Consider the following 25,314-nt stretch of genomic DNA (forward strand, 5'->3'; position numbering starts at 1 on the left):
AGCATATATTGTATCTTATATCTCTGCCCTAGCGGTGACATGAACCTGTTACTATGTTTATTCTCTGTATAAGTTCGATGCCAACGTTTTGAAGTGGGTTCCAATGTTCGAGTTCGCTTCAATCTCTTGTGAGCCGCGCTTGGACCTGCCAGCTAAAAGATACAGATACTTTGCGTTTAGTCTTGGTCGGTCTGCGCGTGGTCTCTGTTGACAAACATTGGTGTGGCTCTCCAGTAGCGAGTTTATAGTTCAAAGTTATTGCGCCGAAACATACGAAAATATTACGAGCAACTAAATAAATAAATAAATACTTGATGGATATTTAATAAATCGCAGACAGCTCGCATATACTGCTAGTGGGAAATAAGTGCTTGGAAAATATGTTCTGCGAAATGCCTTGCAAAGTGCGGCCAAGCCTAGAATTGGCTGGAGCTTGTTATTAACCCGAAAGATACAAAACATAACAATCTGTAAACAAGTTAAAGTGAGCAAGTGAGTGAGTGAGTGAGTGTGTCGCAAGCCTACAACAAATTCCAACAATCAAGCAACCTACAAGATGCAGTTTTGGATAACTCTGACATTTGCCGTGCTCTTGGGTGAGTTATCGTCGAAAAGTAAAAATTGAAAACATATGAGCCGCCGCATCCGAATACGAATCCAAATCCGAAATGTAGCTCATAGATGACCGCTTGCAAAATGTCTGCGGCAAAAGTTCATGACATTTGGCGCCCGGGCCAACAAACACAAGAGCACACAAAAGGAAGATGAGTCTCTTGGAGACGGGGACTCCTCCAGTGGCAGTCGTATCTTTCCATATGAAATGTGGTGTGCGATTCGGAGGGGGATGGCAGTATGGCTTTATGTCTAGATACTCCTTTGTCTGCTTGCTGGCTGCTTGGTTTTTGCCAGAGATTTTTAGTTTGTTTGCCGTTGACATTTAAACACTTGTTTTTTCGCTTACCCAGTCAACGGCGACTGCGGCGGTTGCTGCTGCTGCTGCTGCTGCGGTTTTTGCCTCACAACAAATAGATGTAGAGAATAATTTTCTTGCCACAGCCAAGTGTTGCTTTAACACACGGGTCGCCCACCAAACGCCGCAAACCCTCCTTTTGGCCATCCAGCCATATAGCCAGCCACCCAGTTAGCCAGTTAGCTAGCTAGCTACCAAGCTTTTACATGCAAAAAGTTTTTCGTATACATTTTTTCACAGTTTCAGTTATTTTCCTCAACAATTTCTGCAGCCTCAACTTTTATTTTTTCCGCCTGCTTCGGCTGCTGTTTATTTGATTTATGCGACATAATTCAGGCGAACTTTGTGGCACACATAATTTAATTTTTGCCATCACTTCGTGGTGGTAAGGGAGTTGCAGAATGGGAAAGGTGAGGAGACCAAACCGAACCGGACCGGCACTTTAACTGACAAACATTGTTTCCTTTGCTTTTTAATTATTTTTACCTTCGCTGCTGGGATGACAAAGTTGGCGCTTTTGTCTCGCATAGTTTGAGTTTTATTGTCGGTATTTGTTCATCTGTTAATTGAATACCATTTGCATTTCAAATTTGTATGAAGTTAAAAGTTACCATTTCAAATTCGTGCACAAGTCGAGTGCTAATTGCGGAGTGTTAAGAGTTTATGTTGCATTCAACGCGTGTATCTATTAACTGCCTGTATCTGTATCTGTATCAAGCCGAACTATCTGTTTGTTTTTTCTAATGCTACATGACGAATTTATTAGTGTGCATTAAAAATTCTTCATTAGCGTATTGTGAGTTCGGGAAGGAGAAAAGACAGCGGCGCTAAGTCAAAGATTAAATGATTGTTTTATGAAGCGAGATTTATTATATTATTGTACCAAAGTTATAATACTTTAAAGTTTATATTCGTGTGAAAAGATCTTTCCAGAACCTTTCATCTAATTTTGGTGGAAGACACTTTCGGAATCCAGCGGCGTACTTACATTTGCCGTATTCATTCATGCTATGACATATTTCGGGTTCCTCGCCTTTAGGTAGATCAATCGGTGTAACATTTCTGATAATATCATATGCACATAATCCAACACATTGGAAATTTATATCCTTTGAACCCACAAAGAATTGTAATGCCTTAAGCTGAAGCCGTATACAATTATACACATCGTCTACCTAATAAATATCGGAATATTATAATTGCCTTTAGTTTAAAACTTTGCTGTTACTTACTATAGTAGAGTAAGACGATGGCGGACTCATGGTCAGCAAGAAGAACACGGCAAACAACTTGATCATTTTGGAGACTGAATTTAAAGAGTGCAGTCAACTGCATAGCAGTCATCTTTTATAGGAATTTTCGCTCGTCCCATCGAATAAGTTGCCTCAATTATTGATATTCACGTTTACTAAGGTATACCACTTACATATATCGTTTCCTTTAAAATGAAAATTTGGATAATAATTCTGTTCGGTGTATGAATATTTTACAGGAATTTTTAACCGCTTTCTTTAATTATTGTTTTACGATGATCGTTTTATAATTTGCCTTTACAAAGAATTCCGAAAAGCAATAAATTTTAATCAGTTTAGGTAAATGGCATTATTTAGAGTAGTCTGTAAATCGAAAGTTCAAGCATTATTATCTTGGATGTTCCCAATGCAGCTGGACGAATCTATTAGTGAGCATTGAAAATGCTCACAGCTGTGAAAGCTGTGGTATGAAAATAGTAAGCGATGCTAAAAAATCGACCATAAATCATGTGAAAAGTGTTCATGACTAAGCGATAAGTGTCTTTATTATATGCAATTGTGCTCCCTTAATTGTGCGTGACAACACTAACTAACGATTTAAGCCGCTTAAATAGCCATAATTCTTCGAAATATATGCAAAATAAAACTTCGCAGAACTGCGACACTTAGCAACACAAAACAAAAGCGCCGCAAATAATTAAGAGTAGGCAACCCTGACAGGTTAGCCAGATCCTTGCAAGGAGCTAACTTCCTTGTGGCATTATAGGCACCTGCCCCTCGATGAACTCGCATATACGGAAAATGCAGGATACAAATACAAGGTTTTGCACGCGTCGAAAATTAATACAGACCATACAGCTGCAAAAGGCAAAAGAGCGCCAAGAAACCGCTGGCCAAAAGGCAAAATAAACACAAAAAAAGAATTAAATAATACAAAAAGTAAAAAAAGGGAAGCGAAGTTGGCAAGCTGCTAAAAGACGAAACACACCTGCCCGGGCACACTCCAAAAATTTTCATTCACCAACCTACGAAATTAGTTTCATGCCCGCACATATCCACACTGTTTTTTTTTTTTTTTTTGCCTCGTCTCTTTTTGTGGCACAACCTGAAAATTGAGGATGTGGTTTGAGGCGCCGCCGGAGGAGAGTGCGGAATTCACAAATCTCTTTTACCCACATTGAGAGCTCGTAGTCGCAGAGATATCCGTCCATATGTACTGTCAGCTTATAATCCGCAGACGATTTACATAGGCAAATTGAATTAGGGCTGCAAAACCTCGGCAAACAGTGTGGACTTAAAACCCGATTTGGCTTAATGCCGCAGCTAAAATGTGTTAGCACACAACTTTTCAGCATAAATCCTTCAACGGCATACTGATTCGTAGTGCATTGAACTTACTTGGGGCTTAAGCCCAAGCTAATCGGTTGCCCAACTACTGCCACTTGGCCAGCACATATGTATGTAGTTAGTATGTTAAAGCCACTTGCTCTGATTAAAAGCGGCAAAAAAGCACGCAGAAAGGAGTTAAAAAAATGAGTGCAAATTATATGACGAACGGGTTATGGGTTGCGTACAAGCACTCTAAGCCATAAAGAGCAAATGATGTTGGTACTAGCCTACATAAGGCGGCTCTTCAACTTGCTAACTGACCGCATTTGGCCAGACAGAACGGAACGGAACGGACTGGAGAGGCGATGTGATGTATGTGCTCCATTTGGATGGATTCCAAGGTATCCTTAGGCCCAAGTGCTCACCTTATTACGAGGGTTTGCCCTCTCATATTTTCCACTTTCCAAAGGAGCGGCGAATTGAACTGCAAAAACATGCAGAACTGTGAATAAGATCAAGTTGATAAGCTTAAATGCCTTAAAATTAAAAAGAATATCTGGACATAATAAATAAATCGTCTTAGTTTTAGTTCTTAGTACTTGGCATTGATAAACTCACCATCTGATTAACCCTGCAGCCTTGGTAGCACCTTAAAAAAAGGGTGCATTTTTGCCACCTCATGCTTGCAGCTTTTTCCCAAGAAAATTGCATTCCTTGGCGGGATGTATTTGTACATACCTATATATAGGTATATTTATCAGCCTGCATCTGCATCGGAAAGTGCCGCATAATTACAACCCCGTTCGTAACTTCTCATTTGCGAAACGCTCTTTCCATCGCAGACTTTGTCCCTGGATTTCCCCGCATCTGCTGGATGCCAAAGTAGCGACCCCAAACACAAAATGCTGGTCATTTGTTTTTATGTAAATACAAAATGTGCTGCCATCTTGCTGTTTTGTTAACTTGGCTTATGCACAATTCCCACTCCATAGTAGCTGAATTCCTTTTTGAAGCAGTATTTATTTGTCGGTTGGTGTAAACATTTCTATTTGGGCTGGCAGTTTTTGGTCAAAAGCGCAAAACATGTTGCCTATTATTTTTTGTGCAAATTCACTTCCGCCAGCAAGCCGAAAATGAGCAACCGAAAAGCAGCAGAAAATTGCTCGCAACTTCTTTGCTAGAACATTTTCTTTTGTGCTGTAAAAATAAATAAGAGTTTATGAAAATTTGCCAAAGAGTATCAGCAACCAAAAAAACGGAACAAGAACAAAGTGGATTGGAGTGGAGTGGCTTTTCCTGTACCACCATAGCCTGAGAACCATTGTAGCCGAAAAGAGCTAAAAAGCTAAAAATCTAAAAAGCTGCCCATTTAAAAGGCGTTGACACTCCCCGCCAATTCGAATAAACACCCAACCACCCACCCGCTGCAAATTCGTGCTAACGAGTTGTCGTTGTTTGCTTTTCTCAACTGAAGAGTCGGGTCTTCAATAGGCCCATGGTTTTCCCAAGCAAACCCCACTTTCCCTCCCATCTTTGTGCTAAATTGAACCAATTTTTTTTTGCTCTTCCTCTGGCTTTTCCTATGTTTTTCTTATGTTTTTGTTTTCTACAAACATATTCTGTTTTTACGGCGCTGCGTTTTTTTTTCGCAGTACTTTGCACGTCAAGTGAGTGAAAACTCAGCGCCGGAGAATGCGATTTCCAGCATGAGTGTGAATGCGAATGCGCTTTCAAAGCTCGCCTGCTGTCTATTCATGCGTGCCACACATCGACAGTGGGTGGGGTGGTGGGTGGTGGTTTGTGGGTGGCTGTGTGGTGCTGCGTCGGTGGTGCAGGGCACCTCACTTGCCACTCATGTATCTACACGCATGGGGAAGGGCATACGGATTTTTACGGATGAGCCATGCTCATGTAATTGATATTGTTGTTCTTTACGTTTATGTCGGATCATAATCGTTGCTTATCATAGCTAATTCTGATTTTAGGGCCAATGGTGATTAGGTATTATGCGTGTGATTTTATGATTATTTTTAAGCGCCACTCATGTTTCTTTTAACAAGCTAAATAAATTGATATAATTAATATGTACATATATGTTCAACTTTGCTGAAAAGCTTAAAAAGAGTAACTAAAATGCGTAAGTTTGGAAAGAATTTCTAGTACACCTGGTGGCATTCTTAAAAGCCAAGTTGTATCTGTGTTATTGTATATGCTGCTCTTCGAAACTCAAACAATTTAGTGTTATCAAAGATATTATATCTAATGTTTCAATGTATTTTAAACACGTTCAGATACAATTTTACAAGTTGAATTCTCGTTTCAAGCACTGGAACACCAAATAACCAAGCTCACATTTGTCGCGATGCGATAGTCTGAGGCAGGGTTTAACCTTTACACCATACTTATCATAGCTCTCCGGTGATATGTTTAGTACTTTCAAATCGAAAGGAGTTACCACACCATTGGCAATTATTTCAAGTTTTTCCATTTGGCAGTGATAAAAGCACTTCACTCGACTGCTGTGCGGAAAATTTTCAAAGTAATCTGGGGTAATGCCCAGTTTTTTAGCACATTCCCTTGCTTCAGATTCCTATGAAATGCAGAAAATTCATATAAAAATTCGTTACAATTTAAAAGCTACAAAATACTAATACTCACGAATAAAGCAGATGACAGCGAAGCGACAGCCATCAACAGAACCAGGCCAATGAATACTTTCATTTTGAGAACTACTAACGATCATGATTAGGCGACTGCTTTTATACCTTCTCTGGATGAGATATGGCATAAGTTGCTAACATTATGACAAATTTGAATTTTTCCTAATTTACATCTTTGACCCTATTTTCGTGTTTGAAACTAAGTATTTGTATTTATATTGTTTTGTACAAACATTTGAATGTAAAGACGAAATATCCCTATAATATATTGTCATATTAACCCATTAAGAATTATGTATATCACGTGAGGCAAATTGCTAATATAAAGGCGTGGTAAGTGCAAAACAGTTGACCAGTTCCTGCTAATCTTGCTGATGTAGTGTCACCATATACTGCTTATTTACCATATCCCATAGTCAGCTCGTGCTCATCGCACTTGGCTTTCCATCTGGAAGTGGAAGTGGGTGTGCGTAAGGTGTCAGTGGCACCTACCACGTCGACGTCTCGTACAAGCTGATACTCCTACATCGGCACGAGGACCCCGCCCTCTTGCCAACCAGTCTTGGCCAGCAGATGATGGAGCTGGGGATGGAGCTGGGGATGCAGATGGAGATGCAGATGGAGCCGAGGTTGCGGTGTCTGGGCCTGTTGGCTGTTTTCTGTTTTCTGTTTTCCGCTGGCGAACTGTTGACTGCCAGCTTGCTTGCCACTTCACGGTGATGGCAGGGGATGGCGGATGGGTGGGTGGTTGGTTGCTGCTGGTGGTTGGTGGATATACAGCCGGGTTTCCATTGCATTTTCGGTCATTATTCAACGTCATTGCAGTTTGCTGCTGCGGTGGCAGCTTCAATGATGCATAATTTGTAGCGTTATATAAATGCAAACTGTGTTGATATTTTTTATGCTAATTGCATGCAAGTAAAACTTACACACACATACACATAGCCAGCTCCCTGTAATTACATGAACCCGTGGCGAAAAAAGAAAGTTGACAGTTAGGTGGCGTCAACGGCAGGTAGCAAACAAGTTGCAACTGCAACAGCAATTGTTGTCGCTCCTTATGACGCGACAGTAACGAGCAAACACAAATATACAAACAAATATACATAAATATGTACTTGCATACATATATGCATGCACACATGTGTGTACAGTTAGGTGTTTGTATCTGATATATGCAATTATGCATGACGCGCTCTTTCAGATCTCGAAAAAGATACAGTCGCCACGGAGCAGGCATAAAAAGATATTGGGTTAAAGATGTGTAACGTGCGAAGTTAAAGATTTTCTCCATTGAAACTGTGCAGAAATAACTGCGATTCGCAAGCGATTTCATAGGCGAAAGAGGCAATGAACTAAATATTAAACCTTATATGTGTAGCTTCCTTCCTACCAATTTCTATGTTAAATCTTTAGAAACCCCACGAAACTGATTTTATTACTTGCAAGCTTAAGTTTAGCTTAAGATCTCTAATGCATCATAGGAGGCCTATTTAATAGGATTAACCATCGAAGCAATTTACTTGCCAATAAAAACGAAATTAGCTTGGTCATAAATGCTGCTCTAAAACTATTCAAACATACTAACTATAGATCACCCCTATACCAACTCCATAAGAAACTATAAGTCTCTTCAAATGCCTATCGGTAAGCCAATTGAAATAGATTGACCACCAAAGCGGCCTACTTAGCAATTATTGTTTTATTACGGATAAGAAGCAAATCAATTTAGCCATAAATTCTCGCTTGCCAACCCGCGATTTATGGGAGGGGATGAGTAAATAATTGGCATATAACGCCGCCTGGTAATTAATTAAGTTTAGCCTAAGCTGACGGCCAGCGTATTGCCAGTGTCATAAAAAAAAGCGCTGCCATAAAATGCGATGCGAATTACATGAAATTACGCAGGGGTGGCGGGAGTGGAAAAAAATGCATTCGAGAAGCGCTTTCAATAAATTATCAAAGCCGAGTGAGAACCCTCCTCGATGGGCAATTGAATATGCGATTTCTATGGTCATTAATCTCGTGCATCGGATACGCCGACTGCTAAACAGCTCCTCTAAACTCGATTGCCAATTTGACTATGCAAATAGTGGCTGGAGTTGAATGCTCCGTGTTTTGTGACTTGCTTTGCAAGTGCTGCCAATTAACAAGCCCTACACATCGCAGCCAACTGTGTGTGTGTGTGTGTGTGTTTGCCTATGTGGGATATGTACATACGAGTATATATGTCTGCGAATCGATATTTACTCAATTAATTTATAACTTCCGCCAGCAGACAGAGATGGCTAGCGAGGCAGAGCAAGAGAGAGCGACAGAGCGATTTTTCATTCATAAAAAAAGGCTGGCGAACTGATGAAGCTCCGCTGATGTCGCTGCCTGTCAGCGGGTTTTTCAAGCCAACTTTGCCCGCTCTTCACTGCACAGGAAGCAATCATCGTGCTACAAGTCATATTAACTTACGCTGGGCGCACAAAAAATAAGTATATACCCATCTGGAGGAGGGGGATAAAAAACTCTGTGGAGAGACGGATCCAGAATCACGGCAAAAACAGAAGCAGCAGATGGGAGCTGAGAGTTGGTAACTGGCAACTGGCAACTGGGAAGATGGGGTTGTTGGATTTGGACCCGATCCTGGTCAGCATATGTTGTCCGGCCAGTTTGCGCATGCGAAAGTTGCACTCGAAACTATCAATGAAGGAGGACCCAAGTCCGAACCAGACCTGTTTTCCCCTCGATATATATACCCCTAGCCCCCCTTGGATAGGGGCTACCAGTCGAAAATGCGAGCAGGTGCACCACTTACCCACACTGGCAAACATTTCATAATGATGGATGGCCAACACAAACACATAGGCGCGCCTAAGCCGGTTTTCTCTTTTTTTCGTTTTTCTGTTTTCGAACAGCGTCAGTTGTTTGTATCTTTTTGTTTTGTTAGAGTTTTTTCCTCTTATTATTTCTCGTGTTGCCTCAATTAAACTGCCAGGGACGTGGTCGAAAACCCACAAGAGTGTACGGTAACTTTTGGCCAACACAAAAATAAAAAAAATGAGACTTCTGAAAACTGAATTAATAATGGGACGCGTCAATGTGAGAATTATATCAATTTTCAGTTGCAAATGCCGATAGGGGAGGGGAGTGTAAAGTTAATATTTAGCACTAACGAACTTTTCATGGAGTGCCCTCCAAACGGATGATTGATGGTTTAGATTCGAGTTAATAGAATGACAATAACCGAGAAGCCGTATGAGTGATGAGGGTGTGAGAATACCAAATTGCTAGGGACAGGATGTTTTTGTAAAGATAACATGAAAAAATACAAAGTATCTGAAGTGAACGCTTGAAAGATACCTCGTTCGGATCGTGAGATACAAATGTTTAATGGCAAACTAGGATAATAAAGATGGAATTTACCTATATATATATATACTTACCTATATATAGATATAGAATTTCAAAGCCGTACAGGTAATCAATTTGTCCCAATTTCTGAGGCTCTTAGAACTTCAAAGTGTTATTACCTATAGCTGGCGGCGTTTTTGATTCGATTTGATTCGGCTCCACGGCGGTGTTAATTTTGACAAATGAACATTTTGGTTGCTGGGCATGTAGAGCATGGCGCATGGGGCACAATAGGCCAGCTTATCTATAATTTACATGTTGATGTTTACATGTTTTACATGTTCTGACTAAACTGGGACTCCACACAAAGCACCATGTTGCGTTGTCTCTGCTTAATTACGGCCCACAGAGTTGGCCTTTTGTGATGCCTTTTGTCTTGGCCTCAAACTAATCAGCTCGCAGCCATTAATCTGGCCATAGTGTCTAGTTTTGATGCAGTGGTATCTCGATTATCTAACTTTCAAGAGAGAAGTTGTAGTCGCACCGAACGCTACGCTGGAGCAGTTTTTCAAAATGCCGCCAGATAACTTGAATTTCTGGCTCTTGGGTGACGATTCGACTGGCTTAGTAGTTCTGTATTGTTTTTTTTTTCGTTTTTTTGTTGTATATTTTTGGTGGACTCATCAAGAGGCAAAAGTGCAAAATAAAAATGGGTTTTATGCCCCGACATTAAAAATTTGTGTTGTCTTTCAAATGGGAACCGCTGCTGACAATTGCAGCCATGTTTGAGGTTGGCCCGCATCTGTTCACACGCTGCCTACATAAATCTCGAAAAGTTAATGAACGCATCCTTGAAAAAACAAGCATATTTGTACACAGATATATGGATAATGCCGACATTTTGCCCGGCAATCAGCCGACCATTAAGTTTTATAAAAACAAATGGGTGAGCACACGGTCGGTCTCTCAGTCAATGGCAAAGTTTTTAGCTGCATACATAAATAAAATTAAACAAATGCTAACAAAAACAAGAAGAAAAGTTTAAGCCGGGCCTGAAGTGTGCGGGTGCCAAAACAAATGGCATAAAATACGATCGCTTGTGCGTATTGATTAAAATAGCAAAATATGTATTTTTAAAAGAGGAAATGGTAATTTTCTTCAAAAAAGCCATCAAACTATGGCATATGCCAACCAAAATCACCATTTCCGATGTATGTATGAGTTTATGGAGCTCATAATTTTACGTATTAATTTGCATAGCCATGAATTCATTTCTGTTGTTTCTTTCCAATATATGTTCTGAAATTTCGAATTTACGGATTTTCAAGTTTTATTTTTATTTTTTTAATTTTGTAACATTTTCACTCATTAGAATGCTGTATTTTTGTATTTTTAGCTAGCATATGAATCGGGTTTCCGTTCGAATAGCGCACTGAATTTTTAATGAACATATTTTTAGGGGTTTCATAATGTTGATAGAGTCGACTAAACTAATTTTGTCTCACAAAAACAAAGTTCAGAGCTTCAATAAAAACGGCAAAAATATGTTGTTTGACCTTTCGGCGAGACAGGCCCGACAAGCCAACTCAAGTCAGCCAATGTACCGCTCGGGGCCCAGACATTATAATTATGCAGCTGCCACATGCACGGGGGCATGGATTCGAGGAGCAAGTTGCTCGGAGTGGGGCAAGAGGTGCAATCGACAGCGGTGCAAGCGACTTCTTGGCATTTGAGCCAAGCGACAAGTGCAGCCGTCGTCGATCGCCGTCGTTGGCCAATTCAGTGCGGCATTAAACTAAGCCGTCTCCAAGCCAAGAAAGCAGTCAAAGCCAGGTGCGTGCCTTGGGTTCGCAAATGCCCAGACACAGACACAGACGGATCCGACTCCGAATCCGACTCGGCCATACCCATACCAACTTACATACTCACTCTGCTCTAGCTAAATTTAAATTCAGTTTAATATGCGCCGCGAACTGAGAGGCAAAAGCCCACGTCTTTTGTGGTCTTTGTAGAGCCATTCATATGGCGGTTACCATTCATAAGCCCGTAGTTTTTTTTCATATGTATATGCCAGGTATATTATAGCTATATCTCTTTTACCTGTTCACAGCACGTAGGTTGTGTCGACGGCTCTCTTAGTTAGTTTTGCCCCTCTTGAACTGGTTTCGACTTTGATTTCTTTATGAGTCTATTGCTGGACCGTTTTTTACTACCTCTGGTGGCCAGCTTTTGTCCGATTTTGTTTGCTCAAATAGCCAACCGTCGACGTGGAGACCCTCGTGGGTCTCCCAAGAGTGTGGAAAACTTTTACAGGATATTGGGGGAGAGGAGAAAAAAAAATTAATTTTCCATGGCAGCAAAAGTTTAACCATTTGCAGGAAATCACCGCACCGAGTTTTACGATTCTACTAAATAATATTTTCTTGCATATCTTAAGGAAGACTTTCCCTTTCATACCATTTCCTCGAACTAAATTATTTTATATACTTAGATGCTAGGTGCTCCAAAGGGGGTTTTTATGATTTTCAATTTATGACTAATAAAATTTGTAAATTTTTTTCTTTTTTGTTGCTGTCTTAGCCTTGTGGGTGTTCAAAACCTTCTAACCCACGCATATGGCAGTTGACAAAACTGGTTGGTCGAGGCGGATTGACAACCGGAGTGGCTTACAGTCATAAAATCATCAAATCTATTACTGTTCTCCCTGTGTTTTTATTACACTCGACATCGAGAAAAATTGATTTTTATTTTTCCCGCCCCACCGAATTGGTTTAATTTCGACGCAGGCTTTTATAGTATTTAATTCGTTATGTTTTCTTGTTTTTTTTATGGCTGGATGGCTAAAAATAGTGGATATATGTATGGTTTTACTAAAGCCTTATACTGTGCGGGCAGCATTTCCGCTGCCAAACACTTTAATTCAACATTTTAGCTGACATTCCTGACAAATTCCCGCCTTGCTATAAATTCAGATATTCGCATCCAAACTGACCAAGCCGCAAAATACTTTCAATTTCGCATGGAAAAAAGTTTACTCTTGCGGTGCAGCAACAATTTTCAAAAATATTCTATGGCATAGCCGAAAAAATAGTTGACACAACCGAGCGCGGGGTTGGGGGGGCAACATTTTTGTATTAATTAACGAAAGATGAAAGTCCCGAAACGGGAGGGTCTTCACTCGAGAGTCGGGGTCACATCTCCATCCATTCCCCAGTTTGTGTTCATCTAAAATGCTCATGAAGCAGAAAATAATTAATGTTAATGCCTTCAAATGGAATCGGTGTGGCCTCTTGGACGCTCTAATTTGTGCAGACCGCAGAGTTCATAGCAAATTAGTTGATTAGTTTAACGTCGATGGGGCCGAATGGGTCCGAATTGCCGGCTCTTGGCATTTGATATTGGCCAGACCGGGTCGCATTTGTTCAGCTGCAAATTTTATAATTCAATCAGTGCTCAAATACACACTGTGCCGCCCAGACAGAGACTTGGTAATGCGGCAATTGGAGGATCAGGATGCTGCGGCTGATGCGGGAGGGGCACAACAATAAACAAACATTTCGAGGTCGTTAAGGCTCCTTGATCCCCAGACCCATCGCCCCACTCCCCTCCATCATACTCACACTCTCGATTCGCGTGATTCAAATGCGTTTTATTGTGAATTTATTAAGCGTGCCCAGGGCGCACATTAAAAGCCGACTGGTCGTCGGTTGACACTCAAGTGAGGGTATGCGGGTTGCCGGCGATGATTAAGGCGGTTCTGGGTCAGCAATAAACTTGGCCATAAGCGGAGCATCCAAAGCCACCGAAATTTGGGGTTTCAGTTGGAGATGAAGATAGTAATTGGCTTACCAATGAAGGCAACGGAAAGAGTATTTTCGTTTTGAGATTAAGATCTTTCGACAAAATTCATCTTAAATTTTTGGTACTGGCCTTGTTGGAAAGTCTCCCAATTCTGAAAAAGAATTCCACTCTTTATACCAATTTCATTAAAACCCTCGCCAACCAACCATCTGGCTTATATCACCATGAGGACAGACAGAAATCCCAGCGACGTCAGTGTGGCTAAAAACCGCTTATGTGTCGGCTGAAAATCGGATCGGCTCACATTTTAGCCAAGTCTAAGTCGCTCTCTGCCTTCGTAGCTCAGCCCACAGCACATGTGGAAAATAATTGTTATGGCCGTACCGAAATCCTTTCCCTTGCCATTTAAAACAATTTGAAACACTTTGCCGGCGCTTAACATGGCTGACAACAAATTTGACACACCAAAAGCCGCTTTAATCAATATAATAAAAGACATTTGTTCACTTACCAAGCCAGTCAGCGAACCAGCAAAACGAAAAAAACAAAAAAATTGGTTAACAGGCGCAGATAAAGTACACAAAACGCAAACAAAAAATTTAATTAAATTTATAACGCAAAGCCGCAAAACCCAGAGAGGAGATTTATGTGCCCGTTAATTTTGTCAAAGCGAGTAGATGTCGGCTAAGTGTCCTGCCGGCTAAAAGGAGTGTGCACACACAACCATACCGCCACCACCAACAACAACAACAAGAACAACCACTGCCATGAGAAGGCCAAAAGCAACAGCAAACGAACGAGAAAAAACCTCACCGGATTTCCTGTGATATGCCACAATATTTTCCATTAACGCGCTGGAGTTACCAGAAACTGGCATCGTGAGCGAATAAACTGGAAACTGGTCTCGATAAGGAAAGCGACTGAGCACACGCAGGAAAAAAAGAAGGAGCGAAAGAGGAAAAACAAAAGGGCCAAATGTGCGTTGGTCCAGGCCACTTCACTTTACTCCGTACCCTGGCTAGCTGGCTGGGCACTCGATTCTGGATTGTGTCTCTAGGCCTCACAGCCTCTCGAACTCACCATCTCACCCTCTGCGACAGTTGCCGGCTTTGTATGAGTTAATGACTTGTAGATAGTTTAACTTACAAAGCAGCCAGCAGGCCATCTAGGCCCGATGCTCAAGTCGATGGCCAACACGAATGGCAGTGGGCTAAAGCCGGCCCAAACGGGCCGGGACCTTCGAGTGCGATTGCGTTGCGTTGGCCATTAGTGCGACATCCGGCGTTGCGCTTCGCTTGGCTTTGCCACACGTAACAACTCACGTTAGAGATGCGCGAAACACACTTTGGCGATACCATCATGGTACTTATAATAACAAATACAGAAAAATCCTTTTCCTTTTCAAAACGATCCTTTTCGATCAGTAACTCAGCAGAAAACTGCAAAAGCGAAAATGGAGTGCGGCTAATGAAAGCCAAATGCAGACCAAACATTCTGCACGAGGAGTCGCTTAGTAATTCAGGCATCTCTGGGTCCTGCGTCCTGCTTCCGGCCAGGACCTGCAGAGCTCGAAAACTATTAGCAGGCTTTTGAGGCCAATGCAGGCCAGCACACTCACTTAGCTTGCGGCCAGGAATCGACTTTGGCATAGGCTCAGCCGCAGGCACATAGGCAAATCCGTAGGGGAAGTGCTCCTTCGAACCCTCATATCGACATCGTCATCATCATCGCCATCATCGAGAATGGACGTACGCTTTGCGGTTAAGCAGTTAGTTTAGTTTGCGTACAATTTGTGGGACCAGTTGACAATTACAGCTGCCCCTGGGTACCCAAACTTCCCGGCGACTTGGCCACTGACCACTGGCCAGAACGACGGATGGCTGGATGGCTGGCTGACTGGATAGCTGACTGGTTGGTTTGGAAACCCATGAATGAAATGCTAAACCGGTTGGGCCTTTCGGCCTGCTGCTCATCTTTCATTTACTTTGCACTTACTTCACCCAGTCGAGTGTGTGTTTTGTAGTCTTTCCTTCTTTTAGTTTGCTGGCTGCTTCTTTGCTTCCTACTGTCACACTTCAAGGATTTCTTTGTTGGCCATCCTGGCTTGCATATGTGTGACAATTACCCTCTGTATATTGTGTGTTTCTTGGTGCCAGCGGGGTGGCTTTCCTGTCGCTCCTGCGTCTCGCCGCTCTCTTGGCCATAAACCCACAGTGTCGTAGCCATATAACCATCTACCCATCTACCATAAAGCCGTCTTCCCATCTACCCGTCTTCCTCCCGTAATGACACTAAATGAGTTGTATGCAAGTTGCGGCGGGCTGGGTCTCAGTTTTCTCTGTTTTTGTCGTCATTGTCAGTGCAAAAACCTGTCAAGTTGCGCTGTTTTTTGTTGCCTTCTTTTTTTTTTTGTTTTGGTTAATTGCCGCAGGAAATGTTCTGGCAGTGGCGAGTTGGTCAACTGTCGCTTGGCTTAATTGCTTGAACTTTAACCGGCTGAAATGGCAGCGAATGCAAATGGAGGCGCCCTCAAAAACGAATGACTAACTTTGCCACTGGGTGGGTGGGCCATTTTATGCTGGCCACATTTCCGTTCCGACCCAATTCATATCCGCCGCACTTCTTCTCGTTCAAGACCATCTTGTCCGCTGTCTTCCCAGACAAATAATCAATTAATCCGCCGACGGAGTCCACGACAGAAACGTTTGTTTTGTTTATTTGCCCAAGCGTTTGTGGCCACGATTCACGCAGCGCACAGTGGCACCGAAACCAGTTTAATTGAGCAATGTTCGGCGAAATAAATTAATTATAAATTAAACTTGTTTCGATTTGGGAGGGGGAATTAAGAATGTTACTAGAGATTTTCGCTTGATAAATGGCCAATTCATTAGTGGAAGCTGGGCGGGATTTATCTAACGCAGTCAAGACGACAGTTGTCTTTAGCTGGGTAATTTATAAGAGCTCTCGATCGGCAATTGATTAATCGCGCATTATTCGCCAGCAGGTTATTAAATATCTGTATAATCTTTCATTTAATTGCCTGATCGGAGCAGTTCGAAAATGGAACTTTCTCTGGCACCCACACATCACCTACGTTCCGATTTCCCATCGCATCAGCGTCAGTGTGCGTGAGTTGTCAATGCTTTTATATACCTATGTAGATTGCCCTAATGCTGATTAGGTCGACGACATATAGACACACACTCATGGGCATAAAATATACATATATACCCCAAATGAGTAGGCCGCTCAATTTGGTATCGAACGTGGCCCGGTCGTTTTTCCTAAGACATTTTAATGCTAATGAGCCGCAAGCTGTAGACCTACTTTAGCCTAGGTGTGGGCCGATTCAGCGTCAAACAGCCTGGCGGAGAACAGAAAAGACCAATGGACATGGACGGACAGACAGATAGATATACATCCCATGTCTCAATGACAGCCTGAGAGTTGAGTTCCCTGCCCGGCTGGCACATGTGAGTCGAGGAGCGGAAAGGAAACGACTCGAATCGAATCGAATCGTATTGAACTGAAATCGGTGGGGGGAAATAAAAGAAGTTGTACCAAATTAGTGCGATGTGACTGAGCGACGTCGTCGGGGCTTACGCTTAAGTAATGTGTGTTTTATGTGTGGGCCGTAAAACTGGGTAACCATCGCCATCTGACTCCGTATCCGACTCCGACTCTGACTATGACTCTGACTTCGATTCCGATTCCGAATCCGATTGCGAGTCCAACTGAGGGCCCTGTCAGGTCGACATCCATGTCGATTCGATGCCAATTGAACTGTTCCCATTGCCGATGCACTTGGCAAACTACGTGCGCAAATGTCGAACGTGCCGATTAACCATGCGAATTTCCTTTCCATCTCGTTTGCTTCTACACGGAGAAAAAACTCATGTATTTAGCCATCAAAATAGCAAGTACACTAAATAATAGAGCCTATCGTATATGGTTTCAGTTTCAATTGATAGAGCTTAGACTTTAGAACTAGATTCCTTAAGTTGAAATTACTAACCTACGTCTTCTTTTCCTCTCTGTACAGCTACGACCATCTGCCACGTAATGGCCGCAGTTACTGCTCCAACTCCGGCTGCTCAGGTGGCATCCCCAACTGTGCAAAAGTTTCACCTGACGCCCCACGATCTGCAGATACTCGAGGGCACCGACACCCTCCTGCGCTGCGAAGTGTCCAATCGGGCGGGAAAAGTCCAGTGGACCAAGGATGGCTTTGCGCTGGGATTCTCGGCGGTAATTCCCGGATTCCCACGCTATTCTGTGCTGGTGGATGCCAAACAGAATGCCTACAATCTGCAGATCAAGAACGCCACGCTGGAGGATGATGCCGAATACCAGTGCCAGGTGGGTCCTGCTGCTGGAAATCCCGCCATTCGTGCCAATGCCAAGTTGAGCATAGTGGCTGCTCCAAGTAGCATCGTTATCGAGGGCTATGCCCGGAATGCCCGAGTGGAGGTGGAGGAGCGCCAGAATCTTACGCTGCACTGCATCGCCGAGAACGCCAATCCGGCGGCGGAGATTGTCTGGTTCCAGGGCGAAGTTCCAGTCTCTACGGGTGAGTTCAAGTCATCTAATATCCATAGCTACTAAACTGTAATAATACAAAGTATATAAGCTTTGAATCAATATCAAATTTATGACAAATTGTATGCCTATTTTCTCGCCGTGTAGCCCCCATCGTGACGGTGAATCAAACTGCCCCGAAGCGATTCACAACTAGCTCCACTTTGCACCTGCAGCCTCGCGCCGAAGACGATTACAAGGAGTTCTCCTGTGAGGCGCGTCACAAGGCTCTGCCCCCCGATGTACCGATGCGCGCCCAGGTGCAGCTCTCCGTACTCTGTAAGTGTACGCCGGATTGTCGTCCTTTGTGTGTGCGTGCCGGCAGAGTTCCTAATCCAAAATCCCTTTGCCAACCCCACAGATCCGCCCGGCGCTCCGTTCTTTGAGGGCTACAGCCAGGGTGAGACCCTGCATCGCGGCCAAGAAGTTCAAATCGCCTGTCGTAGCCGCGGCGGCAATCCCCCGGCCCAATTGACTTGGTACCGAAATGGCGTGGCCATCAGTTCACCACAACGCACCTCGGGCCGTCTGTCGGAGAACGTTTACAAGTTCACCGCCGCCGCCGAGGACAATGGGGCCAATTTGGTGTGCGAGGCCAAAAATCTGCTGGCGACAACTCCCCTGCGCGCCGAACTCAATTTGACTGTCTTATGTAAGTTTTCCTGCCAAAGCAAAGCCATAAGCCATATTTACTTTTTCGGGGATTATCTTTAAAGCAAATTTAAGTAGAAATACAGAAGACATGCATTAAAGCCTATATTAAATACTTTCTTGGCACACTAGACTTCTGATAAATGTTTCGATTGATTAAAATATCAACATTTTTTCTCTGTGCAGATGCTCCCAAGGATGTTTATCTGAGCGGCGCCAATCAGGCCAAGGTCGGCGATTCCGTGCAACTGAGCTGCGTGACAGCGCCTTCGAATCCCCAGGCCCGGATTAGCTGGTCCATAAATGGCAGACCGCTGGACAATAGCACCTATAAGACGACCAGTAGCTCCGACGGTGGCTGGGTCAGTAGTTCCAACATCAGCTTGACCATCGATTCCCAGAGCAGGACTTTCATCGCCGTTTGCCACGCCCTCAACACGGAACTCACTCAGAATGTGGTGGGATCACACACCGTGAATGTGCTTTGTAAGTTTTCCCAGCCCTGACACCAGTTAACTAACATGAGATCTTATCGAGAAACTATTTCAGCAGCACTTGAGAGATGTAATTAAATTATAATTTCATTATTTTTCCCATTCATCCCCTTTTCAGATCCCCCTTCGCCACCCCTGTTGACGGGCTATAATGATGGTGATATCCTTATCTCGGGATCGATTTTGAAACTTCAGTGCAGTTCTGCTGGTGGCAATCCTCCACCGACATTGCAGTGGTACAAAAATGATAAGATCATTAATGCTCCCTCCAAACTGGTGGACAGTAAAATCACCTCCGAGCTGTCACTTTTGGTAAATGCCTCCGATAACAATGCCATCTATAAGTGCAAGGTTCAAAATGCAGCTATTGACATACCACTATTTGCCACCAAAACTTTGGGAGTTCATTGTAAGTAGCGGTTATTTTTCTATGGGAATAAGAAACTAAAGGGTTACTTCCCATCTTAGTTCCTCCCGAAACGGTTAAGATCAGTGTGGTGCCCAAGAATCTAGTGCCTGGCATTCGAGCCAAGCTGATCTGTGACTCCAGCTCAAGTAATCCGCCGGCGAAGATTAGCTGGTGGAAGGATGGCATTCCCGTCGAGGGTCTTAACTTGGCCAACAGGCCCGGTCTCTGGGGCGGTTCGGTGTCCACGCTTGAGATGTACGTTAACATAACCCAGGATCTGGATGGCATTGTCTACACCTGTCAGAGTCACAACGAGGTTCTGCAGCGCAGTGTTCACGAAACCATCAGCTTGGATATACTTTGTGAGTAATGCTGATAGTTCATATATCTTGGGGAGGTCAACTAACCATGCCCTAAACCCCTAATTCCCCCAGATCCCCCCAAATTCGAGACGCCACAGAGCACCACCTTCGTGGGCGTTGAGGGAGCGCCGTTCCATGTGGAGCTGCTGGCCAGCGGAAACCCCATGGTAATTAGCTATACCTGGACCAAGGACGGCCTGCCCATTAGCAGCAATAGTCTGAGCGGGCAGCGTTTGATCTCCGACGGACCTCGTCTTAATATCAGTCGTCTGAGTCGCAATGATGCGGGTGTCTACATCTGCGAGGCGCTCAATAGCCAGGGCACCGCGCTGCTGGAGATCCAAGTGGCCGTGGAATGTGAGTACTAACTTGGCTCCAAAGCTGACCCCCAAAACTGGAGCTGATTTTTTATTTGTTTCACCTCAATTCATAGATGCCCCCACAATTACGGCGGTTAGCGAGGGTCGCAGTTTTGTGGCCGGCGAACCGGCGGTCTTGGCCTGCCACATTCAGGCCCGCCCGCTAGAGGCCGCTCATGTGCGCTGGTCCCGCGACGGCTATGATTTGGCCACGCGCACCATATCGAGTTTTGAAAATGGCACCGCCCTGCTGCAGATCGCCAGTGTGGAGCGCAGTGATATTGGCAACTTCACCTGCATTGTGGACAACCAAAGAGGAGCTCCCGCGGCGCAAAACGTACTTCTGGTGGTGCAAAGTAAGTGGTTTTACCAAGGCTTAATTATAAGTTTTAAATAGCAAAAATCAATCGGTTTGCTAATTATAATTTTTTATATATTTTTAAACCTTTTAGCTGCCCCTGAAATTGACCACTCACCCGGTTTCACCCGCTATGCTGCCCGTTTGGGAGTTCGTGCCCAGCTGATCTGCAGATCCCTGGCCTCGCCGCAGCCCAGTTTCATCTGGCGTCGTCATGGCAAGGATCTTAAGATGCAGCGGCGCAATAAATTCAAGAGTGTGGAACGCCAGGTAGATGCCCTGAACTTTGAGTCAGCTCTGCTGATCGAGAACACTTCGCCGGATGACTATGGTCAGTACGAGTGTGTGGTGCGAAATGCTCTGGGACAGGCGAGTACCACCCTGGAGTTTAGCAAGCCCTCCCGCCCAGATGCTCCACTGCAGCTGAGGGTGGGCAACGTGAGTGATACGGGTGTGGATCTGAACTGGACTCCCGGCTTCGATGGTGGCATGCAGACCTATTTCCGACTGCGGCTCAAACAGCATGGCGAGGATAAGTACAAGTACGTGGACGCCAAGCCTGGATATCAGAACATATCCCTTGATGGCCTGAAACCAGGAGCAACCTACTACTTCTCCGTGATGGCCGCCAATGAAGCGGGAGGCAGTAAATTCATGCCCGATATCAAGTTGACCCTCAGCAAGGGATCCCAACCCCATTCGGCGGAGTACACCGAAAAGGACGAACTGCCCAATGTGATGATCATTGGAATCACCTCAGCAGCTATGGTTCTGCTGGTTTTGAATGCTGCCCTAGTGGCCTGGTTCGTAATCCGCCGGCAGAACAAATCACAGAGTGAAGCGGAGCCGAGCAATGATGATGTGTACTCCAAGGATGACAGTCAGTCTGTCTACAAGGTAAGTGTTTCGCTCGATTAACCCACTAATCAAATCTAACCGACTAAATTTCGAAATTCTAACCAGCTGCCCATCACTGCTTTGCAGGCGGATGTTCAGAAGAAAGCAGCCGCCTCCACATATCTCGTGGAAAACGTGGACATTATCCAGTCGACGGCGTATCCGCCGAAATACCAGGAGAGCTCCATGTGCACCCCGCCCTATCCGCTCTGCAATCCGGACTTCACCCGGACCCTGCCGAATCCCAAGCGGCACAGTCAGCGGAACAGTGCCACGGGCATGATCGAGGGCATGCAGATGCGCTCCAAGGACGATCACATGCTGATCTCCAACGGACTGTACATACCATCACCGTCGCCCGCCTCCTCCCTGGTGATCAAGGGTAGCTACATATCCTCACCATCGCCAGCGCCGCCAGCAGATGGATCGTACTTCAATATGAGCGACAAATATATGTCCTATCCGCCGGTGGTAAGTTGAAAACCTGAAACAAGTTCCTCTAGATACCCCAACCAACACTTTTTTGTTGGGATAATTATAACGAGATATTTCGAAATTTATGCTGTTTCCCATAATGATCCAGATCAATCTTGAGATTTTCCCACTCCCCAATCATTAACAGCTTGTTAGAAACAACCTGTATTTATCGCATTTCTAACAACCTCTCCACCTGCCCGCTTCTTTCCTCTCATCCGCAGACTTACTAAGCCGTGCTGAGCATCAATGACAGCCAGAAACTACCCAACCCAGCCAAATCCAGCTAGACTGATTGACATACATCATTCATAATCACCATCGGAAACACGAAACACGAAGAACTTGACTGTCATTTCGTTAGGATTGGTTGTCGTTGGCCATTGCTGTTGCTGTTTGGTTTTATTGAATGTTTTATTTTTATTTTATGCTTGTAATTATTACTATATGACGTTGATTATTACGGAGCGCAAATGGAGAAACCATGTTGAGTGTGTTTTGAGAAAAGACATTTGCATGCGGCGCTCGAAGGCTGTGATAAGTACCTGTGCCCAAAGCTCTGGAGACGTTGGCACCAGCACCACCGCAACTCGCAGATGGAAACACGCAGGCCAAACGTTTGCCACAAGACCAATTCATTCGGTGCCCCAACCCCACAAAGAAACCGAAAGATACACCCATCAATTGGGTGTAGAAGAGGGGCTCGGAATATGGGATATTGGTCTGGCCACGGGGCAGGTGCGCAACCCGTTCTACAGAAATGCCTGCCCTCCACCCACTTTTAGTCCACCACAACACCTGAACCCGAACATCGGAAGAAGCAGCAGCATTTTAGTAGACACCACAAAACAAAATAACAAACAAAAAACAAAAAAAAATATGAAAGGATGGGGAATCGAACAAACAACAGAACACTCTCAAAATATTAATTCGTAGTAAGGTCTCTCGATATTAAGTAGTAGGAATTACGCATTTTAGCATTTAGCATAAATATTATGGCGAGTCTGTCGAGTCGTGACTCAATCTCATTAGCAGTTGTTCATGTTTAAGCTATAGGACATACCAATATTTATCAACATACGTACTAAAAGCATAAACATAAATGAATATACAATATACACACACTCTCAACGAAGACCGTAACGATTCGAAATCAGCAAAACGAAATAGCGACGACTTCAATTATATAAATATTTTTAAGTGTGACTTTTGAGCTAGAGCTAAGGATCGAGACGTAAAGTATATTCAAAATACATATTTACAGCATTCAGCGACATTCTTTTTATCATGCATGACAATAATTATATACATGGTAAAGAAGTTGATGCATGCACGCGTGAGCGCCAAAAATTATGCTAAAGAATTCTATAAATACAAATTCAATAAAAATGTTAATTATAAATTAGACTCCAGCCGCATTTGCATTTGAATTAGAGAAAGACGCAGCAGCGAGCTAAGTATGTGTGTAAAAAGAAGTTCATTAAATAAAGTAATTATTTATATGTAATATCTAAAACAATTAATGCAAACAGCGGAAAATATACAGAAAAAAAAAACAACAAATTTTTGTATCTTCAAACAAAAAACATATTTGAATAAAATTACAAATTTTTCAAATTAATATGTGGCATTTTCTTGGTAAAAATAGAAGGGGAAAATAATAATTAACATAATTATAGCTTAGACACATTTCACTTTGAAGTACATAAGCTGAAATTCCTCGTGCCCCCGCAGAATCTCCTCAAAGATTCACCCGAGAGAGAAGAATGTCCAGTGTCATCAATCAGTGCGCTGACTTCAGTCATCAGTCTTCGCTCTTTTCGCCCCCGAGGCTTTCTTCTGGTGGGCGTGCCCACTTGCACCTTAAATGCCGCCTAATTGATTCTATTTTTCGTGCCCAGACAAAGTGGCGGCATTTTGTGAGGAAGTTTTATTAATTAATAGCTAAGGGTCGCGGCTTAATTAATGGAACACTTAATAATACATATTTTTAATTTCTAAAAGACCGAATTAGCGGAATCGGCTTTCACAGCCTCAAGAGTTCCGTGGACCTGACAGGTGGTCCATAATGGAAACTACATCATGTATAGAAGTTTTCCCAACCTGAAATGCTTTGCCATTAAATGTTTACTTGGAACTCGAGTTGAGGTCAATAGAAGTGAAACTGCCATTTATTTTGCTACATTTTGCTGACTGGCAGTGATTTGATTTTAATTAATATTCAATTTTGTCCAATTCGATTTTGCTATCGAGCTCGGGCCTTTCGATGTTTCAGTTTGCAGTGAAATAATTTGTTTACTTCTTTTATTGATTTAAAAGCAGCGCAAGGTTGTGGGCATAAAGAGTTTTATTAAATGCAGATTGCTTATTATTACAGTAAATTGAATATTTGTTTATTCGTTGGCTAAGCGCAATGCATGTTAATTAAAACTGCAATTTCAGTTTACGTTTTTGGCTAACTTCATAAGCGTTATTGACATATTTCCATATTCAAATCAATTCCAATATAAATGCAATTTTAATTACCATGCTTATACAGGCTGTCACCGCAAATTTCAAAGCTTTTTCTGGCTCATATACGCCTTGATTGCCACTCAGTGCAATGGTAGAAAAATAGAACAATTAAATTTAATTTTCAACATATATACATACGTACATAGCCCGTCTGCGCGGCAGTTGCAAACAGGAACTCTGGCAAGGGCAAAAAACAACAATGCATAATTAAGTACACTGAATTCATTAAATTTTAATTAAAACATTTGAACGGCCAATGGATTTTTATTTTGTCTGGCAGCTTAGCAGTGCCGGTAATGGAAAGGATCTAAAATAGAGGACTTTCTAATGCCCTAGCCAATTGTTTTGCAGATGCTGTCCTCTGGGGAAAATTGATTTTCCCTCGCTGGCTCCGCTGAGCCCACTGTGAGGGTATCTAACCGGGCTTGGAAAGTCAACAGAACCATCACGAAACGGAAAACTTCATTAAAAGTGGGCAGCACTTGCTGCTGCCTGCTGGAGCGGGCTGCTCGATTGGGGATGGGAATGGAGATGGAGATGGAGATGGGTTGGGGAGCAAAGTGAGTGCCGCCAATGTGACGACGCCTGACGCGGCTCCACTTCCTGTGGCCATCCGTACTTTTACCCAGCACTCTTACTCGAACCGCTGGATGAATCTTGAAGACCAGCGCAGAATCGAACACATAATCATATTTAATAAGCGAGTGTTGCAAGTGTGTGTTGTGATGTTGCTGCTGCTGCTGTTGCTGTGCTCCTCCTGATGTTGCTGCTGCTGTTGCTCCTGATGATGATGAAGCTGATGCAACAAGTGCACCAGAATCGAGCACAGATGTGCTGCAAACCGGTTGAACAACTGGGCTCCG

General features: G+C 43.4%; 3 protein-coding genes across 4 annotated transcripts; 1 reads left to right on the top strand and 2 right to left on the bottom strand.

Moving 5' to 3' along the window:
• Positions 1-93: 93 nt before the first annotated feature.
• On the top strand, positions 94-23,094 carry LOC6734575 (nephrin). 2 transcript variants are annotated; one of them, XM_016168121.3, is made up of 12 exons: positions 94-596; positions 17,398-17,925; positions 18,042-18,212; positions 18,295-18,585; positions 18,771-19,070; positions 19,197-19,487; positions 19,547-19,849; positions 19,922-20,206; positions 20,283-20,564; positions 20,661-21,463; positions 21,530-21,934; positions 22,162-23,094. In XM_016168121.3, exons 1-12 carry the CDS (start codon positions 557-559, stop codon positions 22,168-22,170), a joined length of 3,708 nt encoding a protein of 1,235 aa, XP_016027694.1. In that variant the 5' UTR covers positions 94-556; the 3' UTR covers positions 22,171-23,094. The 2 variants fall into 2 exon arrangements, with proteins under 2 accessions (XP_016027694.1, XP_016027693.1); XM_016168120.3 differs by having other exon boundaries at positions 21,551-21,934.
• LOC27207697 lies at positions 1,818-2,351 on the bottom strand. Its single transcript, XM_016183379.3, has 2 exons — positions 2,203-2,351; positions 1,818-2,145 (listed from the first exon to the last, which is right to left on the bottom strand). Exons 1-2 carry the CDS (start codon positions 2,266-2,268, stop codon positions 1,876-1,878), a joined length of 336 nt encoding a protein of 111 aa, XP_016027700.1. The 5' UTR covers positions 2,269-2,351; the 3' UTR covers positions 1,818-1,875.
• LOC6734576 lies at positions 5,804-6,286 on the bottom strand. Its single transcript, XM_002081548.4, has 2 exons — positions 6,211-6,286; positions 5,804-6,142 (listed from the first exon to the last, which is right to left on the bottom strand). The coding sequence occupies exons 1-2, from the start codon at positions 6,271-6,273 to the stop codon at positions 5,852-5,854; spliced, it is 354 nt and encodes a 117-aa protein (XP_002081584.1). The 5' UTR covers positions 6,274-6,286; the 3' UTR covers positions 5,804-5,851.
• Positions 23,095-25,314: the final 2,220 nt, after the last annotated feature.

Source organism: Drosophila simulans, chromosome 2R (genome assembly GCF_016746395.2).
Source record: "Drosophila simulans strain w501 chromosome 2R, Prin_Dsim_3.1, whole genome shotgun sequence".
In the NCBI taxonomy this organism is placed as follows: domain Eukaryota; kingdom Metazoa; phylum Arthropoda; class Insecta; order Diptera; family Drosophilidae; genus Drosophila; species Drosophila simulans.

Coding starts and splice junctions, on each gene's coding strand:
- LOC6734575 (XM_016168121.3), top strand. CDS start 557: ATGCAGTTTTGGATAACTCTGACATTTGCCGTGCTCTTGG. Junction 18,213..18,294: donor GGTGCAGCTCTCCGTACTCT/GTAAGTGTACGC, acceptor CCAACCCCACAG/ATCCGCCCGGCGCTCCGTTC. Junction 20,207..20,282: donor GATCCAAGTGGCCGTGGAAT/GTGAGTACTAAC, acceptor CTCAATTCATAG/ATGCCCCCACAATTACGGCG.
- LOC27207697 (XM_016183379.3), bottom strand. CDS start 2,268: ATGATCAAGTTGTTTGCCGTGTTCTTCTTGCTGACCATGAGTCCGCCA. Junction 2,146..2,202: donor CATCGTCTTACTCTACTATA/GTAAGTAACAGC, acceptor GATATTTATTAG/GTAGACGATGTGTATAATTG.
- LOC6734576 (XM_002081548.4), bottom strand. CDS start 6,273: ATGAAAGTATTCATTGGCCTGGTTCTGTTGATGGCTGTCGCTTCGCTG. Junction 6,143..6,210: donor CGCTGTCATCTGCTTTATTC/GTGAGTATTAGT, acceptor TGCATTTCATAG/GAATCTGAAGCAAGGGAATG.